Source organism: Muntiacus reevesi, chromosome 6 (genome assembly GCF_963930625.1).
Source record: "Muntiacus reevesi chromosome 6, mMunRee1.1, whole genome shotgun sequence".
In the NCBI taxonomy this organism is placed as follows: Eukaryota; Metazoa; Chordata; class Mammalia; order Artiodactyla; family Cervidae; genus Muntiacus; species Muntiacus reevesi.
Window position 1 is genome coordinate 53,221,835 of NC_089254.1, and position 22,245 is coordinate 53,244,079.

General features: G+C 38.9%; 1 protein-coding gene across 3 annotated transcripts in view; it reads right to left on the reverse strand.

The window, feature by feature from the left end:
* Positions 1 to 22,245, reverse strand: part of ZNF277 (zinc finger protein 277) — a 130,987-nt gene that overhangs the window by 54,883 nt on the left and 53,859 nt on the right. For all 3 annotated transcript variants that reach the window (XM_065939295.1, XM_065939293.1, XM_065939294.1), the window contains one exon: positions 7,642 to 7,843. In XM_065939295.1, coding sequence (XP_065795367.1) covers positions 7,642 to 7,843 — 202 coding nt within the window. The remainder of the gene's footprint in view (positions 1 to 7,641; positions 7,844 to 22,245) is intronic.

Genomic DNA, 22,245 nt, shown 5'->3' on the forward strand with positions numbered 1-22,245 from the left:
TGAATAGAAAGGCAATAGAGCATTGTAGAACCATGAAATATTTAATGAAATAACATTACCCTGTAAGGGCATGAAAATGATTATGTTTTACCATCCATAAATTCAATAAACAGACATACGGGAAAATTAAAATGAATTATTTTTATGCAATAGTGAAGTTTTTTTGAAAATCACATCTATGTTTATGTGAACTTAAAATGCAACAATGATTAAAAAGGCTTCATCACACATTTTCCAATAAATTGAAAGCTAGGTGTTTATCTTATACATCAAAAGAAGAGATCATGATGACAATGCAACAAAAGGTTTGTCTAAATTGAATATCTATATAACAAGATAGAACAATTCCATATTGTCCATGCTGTATATGAAAGGAGGGAAATTTAGCTTTTAGAAAAACAGCCAAGCTTACAATTCCTGTATCTAATGAGCTGAGTTAGAAGAAGGACACTGGCTAAATTTAAAAGCAAAGCATAATAGCCAGACTTGTGTCATTTGATGAAAGAGGGAGAAAGATGACAGGATTCAACAAACTGCTCATCTTTCCATTTACCTAAAAAGATTTATATTAACAATTGCAATCCCATTTATCAAATTATACAAAGAAGAGAATGTGATCTCCTTCATGGAGGAGAAAGGAGATGGAAAGGTAGACTATATAGTTGACAATTTATCAGAACACATGGATAAAAAAAGAACCTTACAACAAAGAACCAAAACCTGTGAAAGAGATGGAACGTAGTGATACAGATAAAGTACACAGAAGCAATACATTTAAATGGCCTGCTACAGCACCAAGCAGTGTTCTGCATATATAGGTCCACACTAAATGCTTTAAAGAGGTAGAAGAGTATCTAAAGACTCTTGTAAGGTTCTCTAAGTAGCCTCCAACCCCCAGTATTTCAGCTTTTTTTAATTCTCTCCTTAATTTCCCAAACCTATAGTCCCCTATAGAAAGGACATACATTACATATTAGGGGGAAAAAATGTGCTGGGAGAGAGGTCTGAGAGAGATAACCATGACATGAGCTTATATAAAATATAAATGGATAACAACACCATGTATAGAATATACAAGTAAAAGAAGTAAAAGAATAATGTGTAACAATAGAACCAGATGCTTTAGTTCATTCTTCTCATGTATAACCATGCTATCAACCTGGATGGGTAAGAAGGGGGAGAACCCTTTCCTTATAAAACAGTGCTAGACCTTATTTTAAGAGATCTGAAAATGATTATCTTAGGCTCCAGCTCACCCTCAAATGATAAATAGTATAAATAATGAACTACGACCCTATGGCTAGCTTACTAGCTTCCACATTAGAAGTAACAGAGCAGAAAGCATTTCAGATCCATCAAAGAACACAGAAAGAGAAAAGGCACCTCTAAAAGGCTTATTTCCTTTGCCATCCTGGCCAGCTTCAGCAATCTTCCACTTCCCAGTTATCTTACACAGTTACTCTCATTCTCCTCCTTTCCATTTCCACTAGTTGCTTTTTTTCCCTCTCCAGGGGAAAGAGAAAAAAAGGCAAGAGAAGACTTAAGAGAATAAAAGTGACATTCCCAGGCACTTTTCTTACTCTTCCCTTAGCATATTTTCTATTGCAGAGTGGTGACACGGATGAAGGACCACAAGAGAACGTCCAGTAGAGATGTCAGGAATAGAGGACGGATCGTTCTTCCAAACGGAAATACACAGACATCTATTTTCATGACTAATCAAATCCACACAGCAGGACCAGGTGCTAAGATAACTGACTTAAAAAAACAGAAGAGTCACGTTTTATCTGGAGCTCCCTCATGGCTACCCCTAGAATACACCAAGGAGAGGTTCATCATTCTTGATTACTATTCCACTGAAGTGGGTGATATCCTCTGGGAAAAACAGAATAGTGACCAGCCCATTAGAGTACAGTTTGTTAAAAGGCAATGATAACTGCATGAAGCAGATGACCAGATAAGAGCAGATACTAGTGATGAGACTTTCCTGTGAACTGTCATTGATTAATTCTGTAACAGAGTCAACACAATAAGAGTCTCTTACCTGCACAAATTGTGAGTTAGAAGTAGTTTAGCTTTCCAAATTAAATCTATGGTCAAACCCTCATAGTTGATGTTTTATCAACTGATTACACCAGCCCCGCAGGCAACAGTGAGTAGAGAGAAGCAGGAGGGCCTTTGCCTTTAGAGATATAAATCTGAATTGAAAGGTTTTTTAAAACTTCTGAAATTTGGCTTACTCATTTGCAAAATGGATTGCTGATAATTAAATAGGATGATACATGTAAAGCGGCACCCACCATTCTGGGTGTTTAATAAATGACCGGTTATTATTATAAGGAAAAATAACATAATTAGATAAAACCAGAGTAATAAAGAATTTGTTTATTCCAAAGAAATCCTGGCATCCAAAACAACAACAAAAACAATGATAACATTTCATCAAACATGTAATGAGCAAGTTACAACAGTTGTATTAGCAGTGTCAGAAGGCACACACGGGTGCCTAAGGTGGAGGAAGAGTAGAGTGATCAGAGGATGATAACTACGAGCAGCTCCTGTTACTGAGACCCTACCTGCCCAAGCTCACACAACTGTGACCTTTCAAATTGGGATCTGTTGTCTCCAAATCTTAAGTCTCCTACAACATCATGTCTCTCATGTCACTTGAGGACCAATTTACATAAGAACCTCAAAACAAGAAAAAAGCAGGAGAAAGCCTCTAGGATTATATTATAGTTGTAATGGATAGTTGAAGAATTTCCTCAGAGACCATGGAGAGACTCAACTTCCTTAGAGCCCTTGGAAAACAGTTTTTGACAGGGCAAGACCAAAGTACAGAAATGAAGTCTGAAGGGAGAGGGAAGGTCTTCCCTTTCTGAAAAGCATACTCCCTAAAAGCAGCTCTTAATCTGAACTGCTCCTAATCTCCTGTGTAGGTATTGAAAGTTTGCACCAGCTGTTTGGGGCTGTGGAATTGGAACTGCTTGACGAGGCAAGAGAGATTCTGAAGTGAAGTGAAAGTCACTCAGTCGTGTCTGACTCCTTGCGACCCCATGGACTGTAGTCCGCCAGGCTCCTCTGTCCAAGAGATTCTCCAGGCAAGAATACTGGAGTGAGTTGCCATTTCCTTCTCCAGGGGATCTTCCGAACTCAGGGATTGAACCCTGGTCTCCTGTACTGCAGGCAGATTCTTTACCCACTGAGCCACCAAGGAAGGTCCCAAGAGAGACCCTACAGTGGCACTAATTCTTCTGAAGTGCTGATTCCAAAAGTCAATGACTCTGAGTCTCCAAGGACTTCCACGTTCACTCCTATTCTCTATGGTCTTTGAAGAGAAGGTTCATGTCACATATTTGTTTTGTATCACTGTTTACCTCAATGTGGTAGGCACAAGGGACATGATAACTAACAGCAGCTGACTTAAAATCATGGAGACAGCTTGTCTGACAGAACCTCAGTTATGCTCCTCAAATTGTTAAGGCTTCCCATGGCGTGAAGGGAGAGAAATTGTTGTTATATTCTTATAGTCTAGAGGCCTTTACAGTCATTAAAAGTTATTTTATTGCTCCATGAACAAGTAGTTATGAATTCTGGAAAGGATGTTTTTTAGACACCATCTCTAGGAACATCTCTGAGATGTTGTTAGCCAGTTTCTGAGGAAAAGAGAATAATGCAGGTAAGAGGTCACTCCAATAGACACAAACTTGTCATTTGAGTGGTCTCCTCCTGACCAAAGGTTGGGTGACACCAACATCAAATGAAAAAAATCATGCTACAAAAGTGAAATATTATCATAAACTACCATATAAGTTAAATATATTATCATATCTTATGATATATGAACAGATCTGAACTACAATAAATTTTTGACCTAAGTCTAGATTTAAGATACATCACAGTTATCACATAATAGTACTTTTAGTTTACCACAGAATTAAGAAGTGTCAATATATCCATTTTCCTGTGGTTGGTAAAAACATTCGGATAAATTGTATTCAACCAAGAGATGTCTTAAAGATAGCAGATGTTCAACACATGCATTTATGGCATTTTTTCCTACCCACTAAAACTTATTGTTCCATGTTAAGAAATCATTTAGTACTTCTTCATTTTTTCCCTACTTCTTTAGTTTACTTAAAGCTACAGTTGCAGCCACCTAATACCTAAAGGAAGCCAAGAAATAATATGTGGTATGGATCCTTTATTTGGAGGAGAGTTATCACAGCATTTCATATTTTATTAAAAAGCCACAAAAGTAATTATTTGGTCATCAGCAAATACTTTCTTTCAAAGAATTTTAATCATGTCTAGCCAGAAATCTTTGTAGTAATACCATCTCCCCTGTCCAACTCCCCACTGTAACTGGTGTGCTACTGACAGAAGCATAAAGATTTGAGATATAGTTGTTAATTAAGTAGCATGGAATGAGTGGAATCTAATATAGAAAGGAGCAAAGAATTAAGAGTTAACATTTTTCTTCTGGAAAAGTTTTATCTATTGCATAAAGCTAGCAAATAGCTTATATAAATAGCTATGTTAATAAATGGATCAAAGGAGAGATTTTGTTAATTCGCTCTTGGAAAGTTTTACTGTTACTTTGTTCCAATAAAGAAAATGTTAAATATATTCCACATTTTTAGATGAGAGCTTATTTCTTACAAAGGATGAGGTAAGTGCATCTCTTATCTATTATTTATCATCTTGATTACTTATTGTACTCAGAAGCAACAACTCTTCTCTGAGAAGCGTATATAATAATTATTACATATATTAATTATTCAAGCTATAAAGCAGTTCTGAGTGAATTAATCCATGCCAATTGAACTCACTGTCCCTTCCTCCCCTCAATAACTGTTAAGAAAAAGTCATACAATGCTGAGAAGGTTCCAGTTTAATTCTGATCACAGCAGTCAATGCGTGTACTGTTTTGGAGAGGAATTTTTAGTTTCCTTAAAAGCAGGCAGGTAATACCTCAAGGAGGCTGAATATTTTAAAAGATACTAAAGCCTATTCATATACATTCCTGGTCAATTTGAATTAATCATGTTTTTACTTCCTGAGAATGAAACTAATTTAATTATGGGACAGTTGACAAGGAAAATCTAGATTTCCAAATTTAAAGTACACGCACACATTTTATTTAGAAAGCACTTCTATCAGACAAACATCTTTTTCTTTTTAATTAAAGCATCCATTTTATTACATGGTTGCATTTAGAATGTGATTGATCTTAACATTTGATTATCAACTCCTAAGGCCTGAGACCTAGCAAATAATTTGATTTTCCTGCCCACATACAGATGAGATTGACAACAATGATAAAAAGGGAGATTGATTAGAACAAATATAGCCACTTAGCTATCTTACATAAGTACAGAGGATAAAATACAAACTCTGATTCAGACATTCCTTACAGATTTTAGAAGAGAAAGAAAAATTCAACATTACTCAATTATCACTGGTTGATCATCACATTTTTCTGCAATTTCTGAGGGAGAATTTGCATTTATATCACAAAAAAGAGTAAGGAAATATAGTTTTACATCAAAGAAAAGCCAAGTGATAAAAAATTTAGAAAAGCATAACTTAGCTGATACTCCTATCAATGGTTATTTGAATAAGTAAACAATTCAAAGCTCTCTAGCTTAAGTGTCTAAAACAAAATCAACAGATATGACTACATGTAACTTTGTAGCATGTAAGAGAAAACTCCCAAAACACACATACACACATGTATATACATATATACATACATATACAAATATTTTAATTGAAAATAAAGAACAATGGATGAGAATGAGAAGCACAGCTTCTCCACTGAAAGCTTGTAAAAATCAGTTTATTCTAGGAAATTCCTTGCTGGTTTAGTGGTTAGGACTGTATGCTCCCACTGCAGGGGGCCCAGGTTTGACCTCTATTCAGGGAACTAAGATTCCCACAAGCGTTGTATGGTGTGGCAAAAAAAAAAAAACAACTCATTTTAGGAGTTGGTGACATATATTCTTCATATAACTTTCTATGCCCCTTAAGCATACAGCCCCAAGGCTACTCAAATGCTGAGTGGCAATGCTGAATGGATAAAAGCAGCCACCACACAGGAGGCACACAGCGGACATTCAGAATAGGTGCTACGCAGCTGCGAAGGACCAAAGGGCTACAGAATAGCTAATATTACCCCTGTGGGCACTGTGCTTATTTGTCCTTAAAAAACAAACTTACTCTAGAAGTTTAGAGTACTTAGAACCTGAAACAAAAATTTCTCAAAACAAATTTTACAAACCATAATTAGATTTTCAGGTCAGCAACAAACGCCTATTGAAAACTTAAGCTCTAGTTGCAGAAAACTAAGACTTAAAATATGCCTTTTGTAATCAAAACATAATTAAAAATTTGGCTACTATTTATTGGGTATGAAAGATATCAGATGCTAGTTGGTGCGACACATACCCTGTTTTTATATAATGCTCAACAATCTTATGAGGGGTGGTGTTACCCCCATTTTATAGATAAGAAAACTGATGCTTAGAGAAGTAAGTGGCTTGCTGGGAGTCATATGGTAAGAAAGTCACTGGGCCTGCATTCAATCCTAGGCCGGCTGGGTTTCACAGTCTACTCTTAATAATACAGCTTGATGTTTGCAAAACCCATCCTAAGAAAGAAGTCGCTTGCTAAGAATAATGTGGTCTGGCAGATACAGAATTTAGATGCAAGGACATTACAATATCTGGGCTACTCTAATGTTCTGTAGGGAAACCAATGCAGAACATCTCAAAATGGGACTTTACCAGATATACCAAAATGTGTGCTTTCAGTAACTATACTAAGCTAGTTAACTACCACCATATTGTTTGCATGGTGTTTTCAACTAATAATGACCTATACATAACTACTCCATTAGACCTGCTTAAGAGAAGGCATGTCTCTTAGACAATCACTTCTGAGAAGCAGTCTAGAATTGGCGAGTCTAGCTCATTTCAGGATCCGGCTACACACATTAGGTTCCTACATTTCTCACCACGTCCAGTGTTGGCAGTTACTCAGCCACTCACACCTATCTTCTCTTCATCTTCTTCATCCTCTTCCTCCGAGCACCTCAGTCACTGACCTTAGCTGCTGTCTCCTTTTATACCCCTTATACCCCTCGGGGTTGTTGAAAGACTCAGTCTTTTTCTGATTTTCAACTTTATCATAACACTTAAGATCCAAGGATCCCCTTTCCCCCAAACCTCCCTTTGGGTGGCTTAAAAAAAATTTTTTTTTTTTTTTTTTTTACCAAATTTATTCTGGGCTGTCAGGAAGAACTTACTTAGCTGGAGAATGTATGTATCCTGAAATATAAAAAGGACATCAATCTGATAGAGACCAACAATGCCAAAAATTTCATGAGATGTGGTAAAGGGAGTATTATCAACTCTTTAGAAAGTTGGTCTACTTCCAGAATTTGTAGAAATACAAGAGCATGTCACATTTTCAAATACAACTTCCTCAAGAATGCAAATAAGCTCAAAGTTGAAAAAAGGCTAAGGTGAAACCTGAAAAAGAGTATGAATTTTCATATTTCTACAGGAATAATTAAGTTATACGTTTCCACTATGAAATAGTAAACCTAATTCTTCTATGGATGAAAACAAAATTTACCTTCGGAAATCAGCAACCAATTTGACATCAGCTATGACAATCTTATGTTCAATAATCATGTGTTTCAGAAGTTTGTCTTGTTCAACCACAGGAAAATGTTCTTCACAGAAAATACAAGGCACAGATGGAGAACCTTCTAAGCTGGTGGTGCCACCTGGACTTTCTGGCAGAGAAAGCGGCTCCAAGATATAATCCTTAGTATCTGGGAGAGACAAAAAGTAAGAGGAAGAAAGCTGAAATCAAGTCCCTTTAGAAGGATGATTTCTTGACTATTGCATTAAAAGGATCCTAAAGATGTTTACATAATTTCAAAAAGAAAATACACAGTACCAGAGAGCAAGATACTTTATTACATCTTAAATAGCTTCTGCAACCCAGAGGCAAAGAGTATTACAAAGCAGTTCAAACTCCCCATTTGTTGGCTTGAATGGGGGAAACTCATTTGTCAGGACAGCTGTGCAACCTCATTCTTGGACAGTGGCCAATGGCAGCAACTCTAGGGGGACTTGAGGGGGAGGCAGCAGCAGGCTGGGTTAAGGCTGTAAGTCTCAAAGTGACCTATGGCCGAGAGTCATGACACTGGGAGGTAAATGGTATATACTGAGGCTACAGGTGCTGCCAGGACAATCTTCGAAGCTGCTTCCTCTTGCACCTGCAAACTTTTTCCTGTGTCCGCTCATCTGTCATGTGAGAAGAAGGCAAGTCTCATGCTGGGTTGACACAGCATGTGCTGGGTGGCCCAGGAGGCAATCTGTGATTTGATTTATGTCTATCATTTGCTTATTACACAGCTATGCATCATAATTCAAGTTCTTGTGAACAAAGAGATGAATGCTCAATCACTAGACATACATGATGAAGCTTTTTCATGTCTACACTATTCCTTTCCCTAACATCACCTACAGAATCTTTAAGAGTTGAGGTGTTTAAGGTCTACAGCTCTGAATTAAGGGCCTTGAATTAGAGACAGTTTTATCAGGAGTCCTCTTCAGTCTTCTAGACTGAACCTGTCACTGTAGGTACACTACTGAGTGGTTAGCAACCGGGTAACTAATGGAAGGCATTCGGCGTTTGAAGAAGGGCAGACAACGTTAGAAAGACAGCTATTTCACAGACAGCAGTCTCTGGAATTAGGTTACTATTTAATTCTATTGTTAAATTTTATTTATTTTTTATTTTACTTTACCATATTCCTAAAGGCCTTCTTAAATGAATAACTAATTGAATCAGTTACTGGTACACTGCTGACCCTGGTCTCAGAACTGGATCAATGATGCAAGAGGGCAGCATTCATTCACTCATTCAACAAAACCTAGCTAAGTATCTACTGAGTGCTGGCTGTTTCCTGTTTGATGCTGCATGATACTATTCTTACCATCAAGGCTAAGGGGCAGATAAGTTAAAAGGATAAAGAGAGAGAGAGAGGAACAGAGAGAGGCAGGGAGAGAAGAAAGGGGAGAGGGGCGGGAGAGACAGAGAGAGAGAGAGGCAGGAAGGGAGAGAAGCAGGGAATGTACAGGGCTTACGGGAGCATGGGATAGAGGAGTTTAAGTGAGCTTCAGGAAAGTGTCCTGAAAGGAATGTCCTCTAACACATCACTCGTAATAGAGGATGCTAAATCAAACTGTTTATCTTAATTACATAAAATTATTAAATATCAAGAAAGGAGAAAACAGGGTACACATGACAGTAGGGAGAATATGAAAAATGTTTAAGCATTTTAAAAGCATTATTAGTAAAATTGGCATGTTACCAATTATTACATTCATTAAATCAGGTAATGAAATCAAGGATTTCTGGAATGCTATAGCTCTTTAGTTGTAGGATATATTTTTCAATTACCTGTTAAATTCTGTAGGAACTTAAACCTGCACATGATATAAAATAGGTGAGGAAAGAGATACAGATATACTTATGAAACTCTACAATATTTTACGTTCCCTAGAATAAGATAACAAAAGGCAGCGGATTCTAAGTAGGCAATAACCTGCCACTAGGAAATCATCTTCTCCTAAATTTGCCTGAAATATCTGTAAATTCACCTATCTTGACTGAAGAAAAGAAACAATATATTAATAATCACCATCAACAGCAAGAACTGACCTTACTAGATGTTCACTATTTGTAAATAAGCAGCAAAGTGTTTAGAGAACTTTCTAAATCCTAAATTTCTTGTTCGATTAGTATTATCACAACCCCCATCTTTCAGATGAGAACTGAGACTTAAAAAATTAAATAATTTCCCAAAATCACAGTGTAAGTAAATGGTCTAAGCCTTACAAATAGCTGTGAAAAGAAGACAAGTGAAAAGCAAAGGAGAAAAGGAAAGATATACCTATTTGAATGCAGAGTTCCAAAGAATAGCAAGCAGAGATAAGAAAGCCTTCCTCAGTGATCAGTGCAAAGAAATAGAGGAAAACAATACAATGGGAAAGACTAGAGATTTCTTCAAGAAAATTAGAGATACCAAGGGAACATTTCATGCAAAGACCGGCACAATAATGGACAGAAATGGTATGGACCAAACTAACAGAAGCAGAAGATATTAAAAAAGGTGGCAAGAATACACAGAACTGTACATGTATTCTTTACATGTATTCATAGAATTGTGACTGGTACCCCTATTCATACAGTCCTTTCAGACAGAAACCTGAGCGGCTTCCTCATGTCCTTCTCCTTTACTCCCCGTGGTCAACATTAATCAGGAACTCTCAGTTTAATCTCCAGAGCCTCTTCTTGTTCCTCCCTTCTGAGCACTGCCAACATTGCTGCCTCAGACAAGCTTTTTTTTTTTTTTTTTTTAAGTAGGTCCTTGTTGGTCATCTTACTATTTTTTAAAAAGAATACATTCGAATCAGTTCTAATGAGATGGATGAAACTGGAGCCCATTATACAGAGTGAAGTAAGCCAGACAAGCTCTTAAACTTGAACATCTGAAATAGTCTTCCCACTGGTTAGTCTCCCCCATCTTCAGACATGACCTCTTTCCAATCCATTCTCCCCATATCAGTTTAATAAAGGAGTGGCCCTTCTTCCTGTAGGAAAAGGCCTAAACTCTGAAAGGATTTAGGTATAGGTTGAGAGATCAAAAAAGATCTTAATGACCCAAATTATCACAGTGGTGTGATCACTCACCTAGAGCCAGACATCCTGGAGTGTGAAGTCAAATGGGCCTTAAGAAGCATCACTGTGAACAAAGCTAGTGGAGGTGATGGAATTCCAGCTGGGCTATTTCAAATCCTAAAAGATGATGCTGTGAAAGTGCTGCCCTCAACATGCCAGCAAATTTGGAAAACTCACCAGTGGCCACAGGACTGGGAAAGGTCAGTTTTCATTCCAATCCCAAAGAAAGGCAAAGCCAAAGAATGCTCAAACTACCGCACAACTGCACTCATCTCACATGCTAGTAAAGTAATACTCAAAATTCTCCAAGCTAGGCTTCAACAATATGTGAACCATGAACTTCCAGATGTTCAAGCTGGTTTTAGAAAAGGCACAGGAACCAGAGATCAAATCGCCAACATTCGCAGGATCATCGAAAAAGCAAGAGAGTTACAGAAATAACATCTACTTTCGCTTTATTGACTATGCCAAACCCTTTGACTGTGTGGATCACAATAAACTGTGGAAAATTCTGAAAGAGATGGGAATACAGACCACCTGACCTGTCTCTTGAGAAACCTGTATGCAGGTCAGGAAGCAACAGTTAGAAGTGGACATGGGACAACAGACTGGTTCCAAATCGGGAAAGGAGTACCTCAAAGCTGTATATTGTCAATGTGTTTATTTAGCTTATATGCAGAGTACATCATGAGAAACACTGGGCTGGATGAAGCACAAGCTGGAATCAAGATTGCTGGGAGAAATATCAATAACCTCAGATATGCAGGTGACACCACCCTTATGGCAGAAAGTGAAGAAGAACTGAAGAACCTCTCGATGAAAGTGAAAGAGGAGAGTGAAAAAGTTGGCTTAAAGCTCAACATTCAGAAAACTAAGATCATGGCATCCAGTCCCATCACTTCATGGCAGATAGGTGGGGAAACAGTGGAAACAGTGGCAGACTTTATTTTGGGGGGTTCCAAAATCACTGTAGATGGTGACTTCAGCCATGAAAGTAAAAGACGCTTGCTCTTTGGAAGGAAAGCTATGACCAACCTAGACAGCATATAAAGAAGCAAGAGACATTACTTTGCCAACAAAGGTCCGTCTAGGCAAAGCTATGGTTTTTCCAGTAGTCACGTATGGATGTGTAGTTGGACTGTAAAGAAAGCTGAGCATCAAAGAATTGGTGCTTTTGAATTGTCATGTTGGAGAAGACTCTTGAGAGTCCCTTGGATTGCAAGGAGATCCAACTAGTCCATCCTAAAGGAGATCAGTCCTGAGTGTTCATTGGAAGGACTGATGTTGAAGCTGAAACTTCAATACTTCGGCCACCTGATGTGAAGAGCTGACTTACTGGAAAAGACCCTGATGCTGGGAAAGACTGAAGGCAGGAGGAGAAGGGGACAACAGAGGATGAGATGGTTGGATGGCATCAGCGACTCAATGGACATGAGTTTGAGTAGACTCCGGGAGTTTGTGATGGACAGGGATGCCTGACGTGCTGCAGTCCATGGGGTCGTAGAGTCAGACAGGACTGAGTGACTGAACTGAACTAGTAATTTGAACCCAAATTCAAACAGAACATTCTTCTGCCTCCAACATCAAAAGGCAATTCCTCAATCTGTATTTCTTCTTTAAACTCTGTGTTCAGTTTTGAATTCATATGTACTTATATTTACATATATTCTGCCAGTGTCCTCAAATCTCCCTCGTATCACCCCCACCAGCAACTCTCAAATCTCAGCAGCCCACATACTTCAAAAACCAGTGGGCATAGTTATCACTCAGTTCAGTTCAGTTGCTCAGTCTGGTCCAACTCTTTGCGACCCCATGGACTGCAGCATGCCAGTCTTCCCTGTCCATCACCAACTCCCAGAGCTTGCTCAAACTCATGTCCATTGAGTTGGTGATGCCATCCAACCATCTCATCCTCTGTAGTCCCCTTCTGCTTCTGCCTTCAGTCTTTCTCATTTATCAGCATCACGGTCTTTCCCAACCAGTCATCTCTACAGTTATCTTTACCACTGTTATTATTTCCTGAGGCTTTACTGCAAACTCTCTACTATTCTTCTGTGTATCATGTGCCTTCCCTTTTGTATATGTGTTCAATGCCAGTTTCTCTTTTTTTCAAACTATTTCTCAATGGACCTAAATGTTCACACATACTAAAACCAATTGCTTATTGTTCCTGTAAGGGGATATAGGAACAAAATCATATGAGTCTTCAAATTTTATGTATGAGGCATGTGTGGTTTGAGAGACACTAAGTTGTACTTGGGAAGCTGAGTTACTATGTATCCAGAAAACAAAAAAAATTTAACAGAACAATTTTAGATTACAAGAGTTAATAATTTTCTCCTTACTCCCTGATCATTTAGCATTGTGCTCAAATTCTAACAGCATTGATTATAAGACGCAATTTGTTTGCCTTCAGATTGTTAGTCTCTGGAAGACAAGGGGAGTACTGGTCATCTTTATTTACCTGGCACATACTCTGTGTACTATTATCCTACCATGAGTACCCACCATCAAGCAGTGTATTGACTTTGTGCCAGGCACTGTTAAGCACTTTACATGTACAGTATTGAGTCAATTAATCCCCTCAATAATCCTATGACAGAGAGTCAGTTTCTACATCTATACTACAGTTGAGGAAACATAGTCACTGAGAGGCTAAGTGGCTTGCCCTAGACAGCTAGTAAGTAGTAGAGCCAGGATTTGAATCCAAGCAGTTTGGCTCTCAAGCATTAGTAGCACTCTCAACCTACGTTGTTCTGTTGCATCTGACTCTGCAACCTCATGGACTGCAGCACATCTAGGTTTCCCTGTCCTTCACCATCTCCTGGAGCTTGCTCAAACTCATGTCCATTGAGTCGGTGATGCCATCCAATCATCTCATCCTCTGTCATCCCCTTCTGCTCCTGCCTTGTATCTTTCCCAGCATCAGGGTCTTTTCTAATGTGTTGGCTTTTTCTATGATCCAACAGATGTTGACAATTTGATCTCTGGTTCCTCTGCCTTTTCTAAATCCAGCTTGAACATCTGGAATTTCTTGATTCACATACTGTTGAAGACTAGCTTGGAGAATTTTGAGCATGATCTTGCTAGCATGTGAAATAAGTGCAATAGTGCAGTAGTTTGACCATTCCTTGGCATTCATTGCCTTTCTTTGGGATTGAAATGTAAACTGATCTTTTCTAGTCCTGTGGCCACTGGTGAGTTTTCCAAATTTGCTGGCATGTTGAGGGCAGCACTTTCACAGCATCATCTTTTAGGATTTGAAATAGCCCAGCTGGAAATAGCCCATCACCTCCATCCACTAGCTTTGTTCATAGTGATGCTTCTTAAGGCCCATATGACTTCACACTCCAGGATGTCTGGCTCTAGGTGAGTGATCACACCACTGTGGTTATCTGGGTCATTAAGATCTTTTTTGATCTCTCAACCTATACCTAAGTCCTTTCAGAGTTTAGGCCTTTTCCTACAGGAAGAAGGGCCACTCCTGTTTTAAATTGATATGGGGAGAATGGATTGGAAAGAGGTCATGTCTGAAGATGGGGGAGACTAACCAGTGAGAAGACTTGCAGATGTTCAAGTTTAAGAGGTTGTCTGAGGCAGCAATGTTGGCAGTGCTCAGAAGGGAGGAACAGAGAAGAGGCTCTGAAGATTAAACTGAGAGTTCCTGATTAATGTTGGCCACGGGGAGTAAAGGAGAAGGACATGAGGAAGCCGCTCAGGTTTCTGTCTGAAAGGACTGTATGAATAGGGGTACCAATATCACAATTCTATGAATTCATGTAAAGAAGCAGGATTTTATTTACTAAAAAGTGAAAGTCGCTCAGTCATGTCCGAGTCTTTGTGACCCCATGGACTATACAGTCCATCGAATTCTTCAGGTCAGAATTCCTAGGGGATCTTCCCAACCCAGGGATCGAACCCAGGTCTCCCACATTGCAGGTGGATTCTTTACCAGTTGAGCCACCATGAGCCACTAGGGAAGCCCTATTTTGTGAGAGGGATGGTAATAAGAAAGTTTTAGATAGCTCAGGTGATCTGCTCAGAATTTTAAGATACTCCTGACAGGCCTGGTGGACAAAGACAGCACTTACTAGTGTCTCATGTGATGGATCTGTAGCATTCTTTGTGTCTGCCAGCTCCCCAGCTGCTTGACCTATTCCATCTCTCCATGCTCAACAACAGCAAATATCTCTGCTGTAATTAATTGTTTTCAGGTATATTTCTGCCACTAGGGTGTGAATTCTTCAAGGTCAAGGACTAAGTCTTACTGATTTCCAGGTCTCTGGTGTAATTATACAGTGCCTGAAATATAGATTACATTTGACAAGTGTTTGCTGATAGATAGTGGACCAGAGGTTCTTACACCTAGACTTACACCTTTAACTCAGTTTCTAGGTAAATTCTATTTTAGGGAACACCTGTGGCTGTCTATCTTTAGAGGAACTTTCTCTGCCCAAGATTGAGAGTAGTCCAACTTTATTTATAGCCAGATCTTCAGTGCTGTGGCCCTTGGGGCAACATCGCACTACTAATTAATAAATAATGATATAAAAATTACATTGAATTCCAAGATCACAAAAAATACTATTGAGTATAGTAAAAGTATTTTACCTTTAATAAGGGATTTAAAAAGTACTCTTGATTTTTCCTGTGAATTAGTAATGCAAATTGTAAAAAAAAAAAAAAAAAGTAAATAGTTCATGTAAATTAGTCTGGTTGAAGCGAGCCCCTCAAATACTAAGCACTGTATCAGCAGAGGCAACTCAGTAAGATTTTCCTAACAGTTTATTTCCAGCAGTCACCATAAGAATCATATTTATATCTTACCAAGTGGTAAAAAGACAACAGAAGCAGAAATATATAATTCTTTGTTACAAGAACCTTAAACTCTAAAAGGCCAGAGGAAGTAAATTGTATCTAGCTCCCTTTAGCAAGCAAGCAAAGCATCTTGGAAATTCTGTTTTGGCCCCAAATTGGCTTCACACATTTGTTACAAATTAACAACAAATTATCTGCTCTAGTTCTCACTTTGAACAGCAACTCTGTTCAAATGAACTGTGAAAAATACTATCCCCAAAGAACTGCATTTTTGAGGAGACGCTATGCCGATCATAAACAATTTTATTGACTGTGGGTAAGATCCTCAAAGTGGCAAATAAGTATTCTAGAATAGTGCTTCTCAAGTTTAACGTGCACATAATCACCTGGAGATTTTGTTGGTGCACCTGATTCAGAAGGTATCGCGGTCAGGGAAACGTGCCAATGAGATCTCTGGCTGCTATGACCGTAATTGAAAGAAAGCCTCAGTGCGTGCTCTGAAATTCCACTTCTACTGAAGCAGAGCTTTCCATACAGTGCTCTCAGTAAATGACTGGAGGCAGCAGAAATAGTAAGTCAGACTCATTCCTGTGAGAGATGGAACTTCAAGACATGTAACATTGGCTGGAGGACTCCCCCCTGGCTTGCCAGAAAACTGCTTAGCACTGTGCTACACTCTTAGATCCTACACAATCCTCCCTTAGCTCTTCCTTCACACAGGTCAGACCTACTTCTCCTTTTTCCCTCTGGCGTTTTCCCTAACACATCTCTTAAGATGTCAAATCCCATCTCGGTGTGTGGTTCTTGGAAGACATGAATGATCAAAGTAGAACGAGGAGGCAGATAGGCTTAAAATTCTGCGTGTCTCAGTTCCCAGATGTCAGCCCACTCATCCATCCATAAATCACACTCTGAGTGGCAAGGTTCGATCCAGGGAACAAATTAGTCACAAATTCACAACATACCGAGGTGGTAGGAGAGGTAGTCCTAGACTTTACAATACATCATTACTGCCAAACAGATAGTTGGCTGCTGGCACCTTGAAGAAAAAACAAGATGACTGATGTTTCTGTTGGTCTTAAGTCCAGTGAGAGAATAAAAGCCCAAGTCAACAAATAACTGATAACTTCCCCAGCATTCCTTTCTAAGGACCTTCGGTATATCCCACACATCATTTCCCCTTTAAAGAAATCCCTGCAACCTGCTTTTGCACACTGTAAGTAGTCATGCCCTTCGCCAGGGGATCTTCCTGACCCAGGGATTGAACCCAGGCCTCCTGCACTGTAGGCAGCTTCTTTACTATCTCAGCCACCAGGGAAGCTCCACTATCACCACACCATTAGTGAAACTGAAAACAAACAAACAAAAAAAAAAGGAGTAATTTGGTGATATACTCAATCCAGATAAAGCTGGCTTAGTTTCTTCTCTCATGTGATCATCCACTTAATTGAGCAGTTCAGCTCAGTTGAGTCGCTCAGCTGTGTCTGACTCTTTGCGACCCTACAGACTGCAGGATGCCAGGCCTCCCTGTCCGTCACCAACTCCTGGTTCACTCAAACTCACGTCCACTGAGTCGGTGATGTCATTCAACCATCTCATCCTCTATCGTCCACTTCTCCTCCTGCCCCAATCCCTCTCAGCATCAGAATCTTTTCCAAAGAGTCAGTTCTTCACATCAGGTGACCAAAGTATTGGAGCTTCAGTTTCAGCATCAGTCCTTTCAATGAACACTCAGGACTGATCTCCTTTAGGATGGACTGGTTGGATCTCCGTGCAGTAGAAGGGACTCTCAAGTCTCCTCCAAAACCACAGTTCAAAAGTGTCAACTCTTTGGTGCTCAGCTTTTTTTACAGTACAACTCTCACATCCACACATGACTACTGAAAAAAACAGTTTTGACAAGACGGACCTTTGTTGGCAAAGTAATGTCTCTGCTTTTTAATATGCTATCTAAGTTGGTCATAACTTTTCTTCCAAAGAGTAAGCGTCTTTTAATTTCATGGCTGAAGTCACCATCTACAGTGATTTTGGAACCCCCCAAAATAAAGTCTGTAACTGTTTCTGCTGCATCCCAATCTATCTGCCATGAAGGGATGGGACTGGATGCCATGATCTTAGTTTTCTGAATGTTGAGCTTTAAGCCAACTTTTTCACTCTCCTCTTTCATTTTTCATCAAGAGGTTCTTCAGTTCTTCTTCACTTTCTGCCATAAGGGTGGTGTCACCTGCATATCTGAGGTTATTGATATTTCTCCCAGCAATCTTGATTCCAGCTTGTGCTTCTTCCAGCCCAGTGTTTCTCATGATGTAGTCTGTATATAAGTTAAATAGGCAGGGTGACAATATACAGCCTTGACGTACTCCTTTTCCTATGTGGAACCTGCCTGTTGTTCCATGTCCAGTTCTAACTGTTGCTTCCTGACCTGCATACAGGTTTCTCAAGAGACAGGTCAGGTGGTCTGGTATTCCCATCTCTTTCAGAATTTTCCACAGTTTATTGTGATCCACACAGTCAAAGGGTTTGGCATAGTCAATAAAGCGAAAGTAGATGTTTTTTCTGGAACTCTCTTGCCTTTTCAATGATCCAGCAGATGTTGGCAGTTTGATCTCTGGTTCCTGTGTCTTTTCTAAAACCAGCTTGAACATCTGGAAGTTCAGGGTTCACATATTGTTGAAGCCTGGCCTGGAGAATTTTGAGCATTACTTTACTAGCCTGTGAGATGAGTGCAATTGTGTGGCAGTTTGATCACTCTTTGGCATTGCCTTTCTTTGGGATTGGAATGAAAACTGACCTTTCCCAGTCCTGTGGCCACTGGTGAGTTTTCCAAATTTGCTGGCACATTGAGTGCAGCACTCTCACAGCATCATCTTTTAGGATTTGAAATAGCCCAGCTGGAATTCCATTACCTCCATTAGCTTTGTTCATAGTGATGTTTTCCTAAGGCCCACTTGAGTTTGCATTCCAGGATGTCTGGCTCTAGGTGAGTGATCACACCATGATTATCTGGGTCATGAAGATCTTTTTTGTACAGTTCTTCTGTGTATTCTTGCCACCTCGTCTTAATGTCTTCTGCTTCTGTTAGGTCCATACCATTTCTGTCCTTTATTGTGCCCATCTTTGCATGAAAATTTCCCTTGGTATCTCTAATTTTCCTGAAGAGATCTCCAGTCTTTCCCATTCTATTGTTTTTCCTCTATTTCTCTGCACTGATCACTGAGGAAGGCTTTCTTACCTCTCCTTGCTATTCTTCGGAACTCTGCACTCAAATGAGTATATCTTTCCTCCTCTCCTTTGCCTTTTATTTCTCTTCTTTTCTCAGCTTTTATAATGACTGTCCTCAGACAACCATTTTGCCTTTTTGCAGTTGTTTTTCTTGGGGATGGTCTTGATCCCTGCCTCCTGTACAATGTCACGAATCTCAGTCCATAGTTCTTCAGGCACTCTGTCTAAAAGATCTAATCCCTTAAATCTATTTCTCACTTCCACTGTATAATCGTAAGGGATTTGATAGGTCATACCTGAATGGTCTAGTGGTTTTCCCTACTTTCTTTAAGTCTGAATTTGGCAATAAGGAGTTCATGATCTGAGGCACAGTCAGCTTCCAGCCTTGTTTTTGCTGACTGCATAGAGCTTCTCCATCTTTGGCTGCAAAGAATATAATCAACCTGATTTCAGTATTGACCATCTGGTGATGTCCATGTAGAGAGTCATCTCTTGTGTTGTTGGAAGAGGGTGTTTACTATTACCAGTGTGTTCTCTTGGCAAAACTCTGTTAGCCTGTGACCTGATTCATTCTGTACTCCAACGCCAAATATGCCTGTTACTCCAGGTATTTCTTGACTTCCTACTTTTGCATTCCAGTCCCCTATAATGAAAAGGACATCTTGTGTGTTAGTTCCAAAAGGGCATAAAAACTGGAATATTGAGATAGGTAGAGTATTTTTTTTTTTTTTGCTTTTGCTGTTTTAATTTTGAAAATGCTATAAATAAACTCCTAGTTTCCTAGGCAAACATTTCCTTTACATTTGTTCTTTATAGATATTAATGTAATTTATTTGATTATAGCTTGCATGCGTGCTTACTCACTCAGTTGTGTCCAACTCTTTTGCAATGTCATAGACTGTAGCCTGCCAGGTTCCTCTGTCCATGGGATTTCCACGGACAAGAATACTGTCCAGGAAAGAATACTGGGGTGGGTTGCCATTTCCTCCTCCAGAGAATCTTTCCGACCCAGGGGTTGAACCCATGTTTCCTATTTGCAGGCAGATTCTGAACCATCTGAGCCACCTGGGAAGCCTTTGATTACAGTTTACTTACATATTTTAACAAGCCTGGACAATATTTTGAAGTCTATTCTCTAAGCTTTTGATCTGAAGAAACCATGTCTTTCCAGAGGATTTAAATGCCTAATCAATTCATTGGTTATGTGTTGATTTTATTCTGAAAAAAATTAAACTCCAAGGCTGATTGATTTCTAAATTCTTGAAAGTAAAATTACACTACAAAATGGCCTTCTACTTCCTAAACCAGTCAGTTCTTTGATTTCTACAAGTGGCTCCCCTTGCAGATGCATTTGAAAAACTGCGAAGATGGGGTCTAGGATTTAACCATAATTAATCTATAAAGCTCAGAATAAGGATATAATTAATATATTTATTTAATTACCCTGGGGCTAATAATTCATTCTGTAAATTAATGAGGCCCAATATTTAAAAGGCCAATTTACTAAACTCCTACTAAGAGTGGGAGTCTGTGTGGGGATGGACATACACCAGCCCCGTCACATGGTTTCAGCGGCACACTGGGACAGAGGATGAGGCTGCGCTGGGTCAGTACACACATCGATACTGGTGGAAGGCCCGTCCTGTCCTCTGGTGTGAAAAAGTTAACAGCGCATTCAACCCTTCAACCTAATAAATTCATACTTGAAAATTTAAGGAGCTAATTTAACAGGCAAAAAGCTATGAAAACTTTATTACAGCATCATCTATAAAGTAATAGAAACAACCTAAATCTCATGCAAATGGAAATTGTTCCATAATACATGGCCAATGTGTGCTGCATAACATTATGAATTTGCTAAGTGGCAATTATGAAAACAATGGAGAAACACTGACAAACATGTTTGATATTATCTGAAAAGAGCCTAATCCACAATGCTGCTGCTGCTGCTAAGTCGCTTCAGTCATGTCCGACTCTGTGCGACCCCATAGATGGCAGCCCACCAGGCTCTCCCGTCCCTGGGATTCTTCAGGCAAGAACTCTGGAGTGAGTTGCCATGTCCTTCTCCAATGCATGAAAGTGAAAAGTGAAAGTGAAGTCACTCAGTCATGTCTGACTCTTAGCGACCCCATGGACTGTAGCCTACCAGGCTCCTCTGTCCATGGGATTTTCCAAGAGTACTGGAGTGGAGTGCCATTGCCTTCTCCCTAATCCACAATGAATTGCAAACAATTCCTCACACATACACAAACATACATGTACATACACTCAAACATAACTGCAAGGTTTGAAAGAAAATATACAAAATAATGAGATATTATGAATGCATTTATTTACCCTAAATTTTCTTTAACATTGAAAATTTCTTAAATAAAAATATGCTATCTGATGAGTTCCTAAATGTGACAGTTTTACTCAGTCACTATGTCGTGCTACCTGAGATGAAAAATTTTGATTAAACTTGCCATTTAAAAATTGAATGCCTATTATGCATAAGGTATATTCTAGATACTATAAGAAACAGAAAGATCATTAGTAAAATCCCCTATCGTGAAGAAGTTGTTAGTCTAGAAGAAAATATGAGACAACTATACAACAATTATAATATGAGTGAAGTTGACCATATCAAGGGCTAAGGATAAGGATGAAAAAATAAATCTGGAGAAACAAGGGGGTGTCTTCATTGAGGATTCAAAGGTAAAGAATTTCAGGAAGTACACATAGGTTGTTTAAAAGTCCAAATAGTTCAACTAGTGCTAGAGTCTCATTAAGAAAAGGCTGCAAAAGTAGGTGGATCACATGCTGAACCTTAATGCCAAGTCAAAGATTTATATTTAATTTGAAAGTTGTGAGTAGATCCTGAAAGTCTTTAATCAGGGAAGTAACACGATGTATTAGGTCACAAAGCAAGTCCTAACAAAATGAAAACACGACATACAAACATTTGTGGGATGCAGCAAAACTAGTATTTACAGAGCAGTTTATATTGGTAAATGTGTATGTTAAAAGGAAGATCTCACATAAACAAATTGTAACTCAAGGAACTAGTCAAAGAAGAACAAACCAAGCTTCAAGTGGACAGAAGGGAAACAAATAAATGAAATAATGAAATAAATGAAATAGAGAATAGAGATAAAGAGAATAGGAAAAAATACAGAAGAAAGTCAATAAAATTAAGAGCTGGTGTTTTGAAACGATAAACTCAAAATCAGGAATGAAAGAGGGAGATACTATAACTGATAACACAGAAGTACAAAGGATCATTTGAGGCTACCACGAATAATCATACTCCAACAAACTGGATAACCTAGAAGAAATTAATACATTTCTAGAAACATACAATGTACCAAAACTGAATCACGAAGAAACAGAAAATCTATAACTATAAGGAGATTGAATCGGTAAGGAAAAACAAAGAAAAGCTCAGGAACAAAGGTCTTC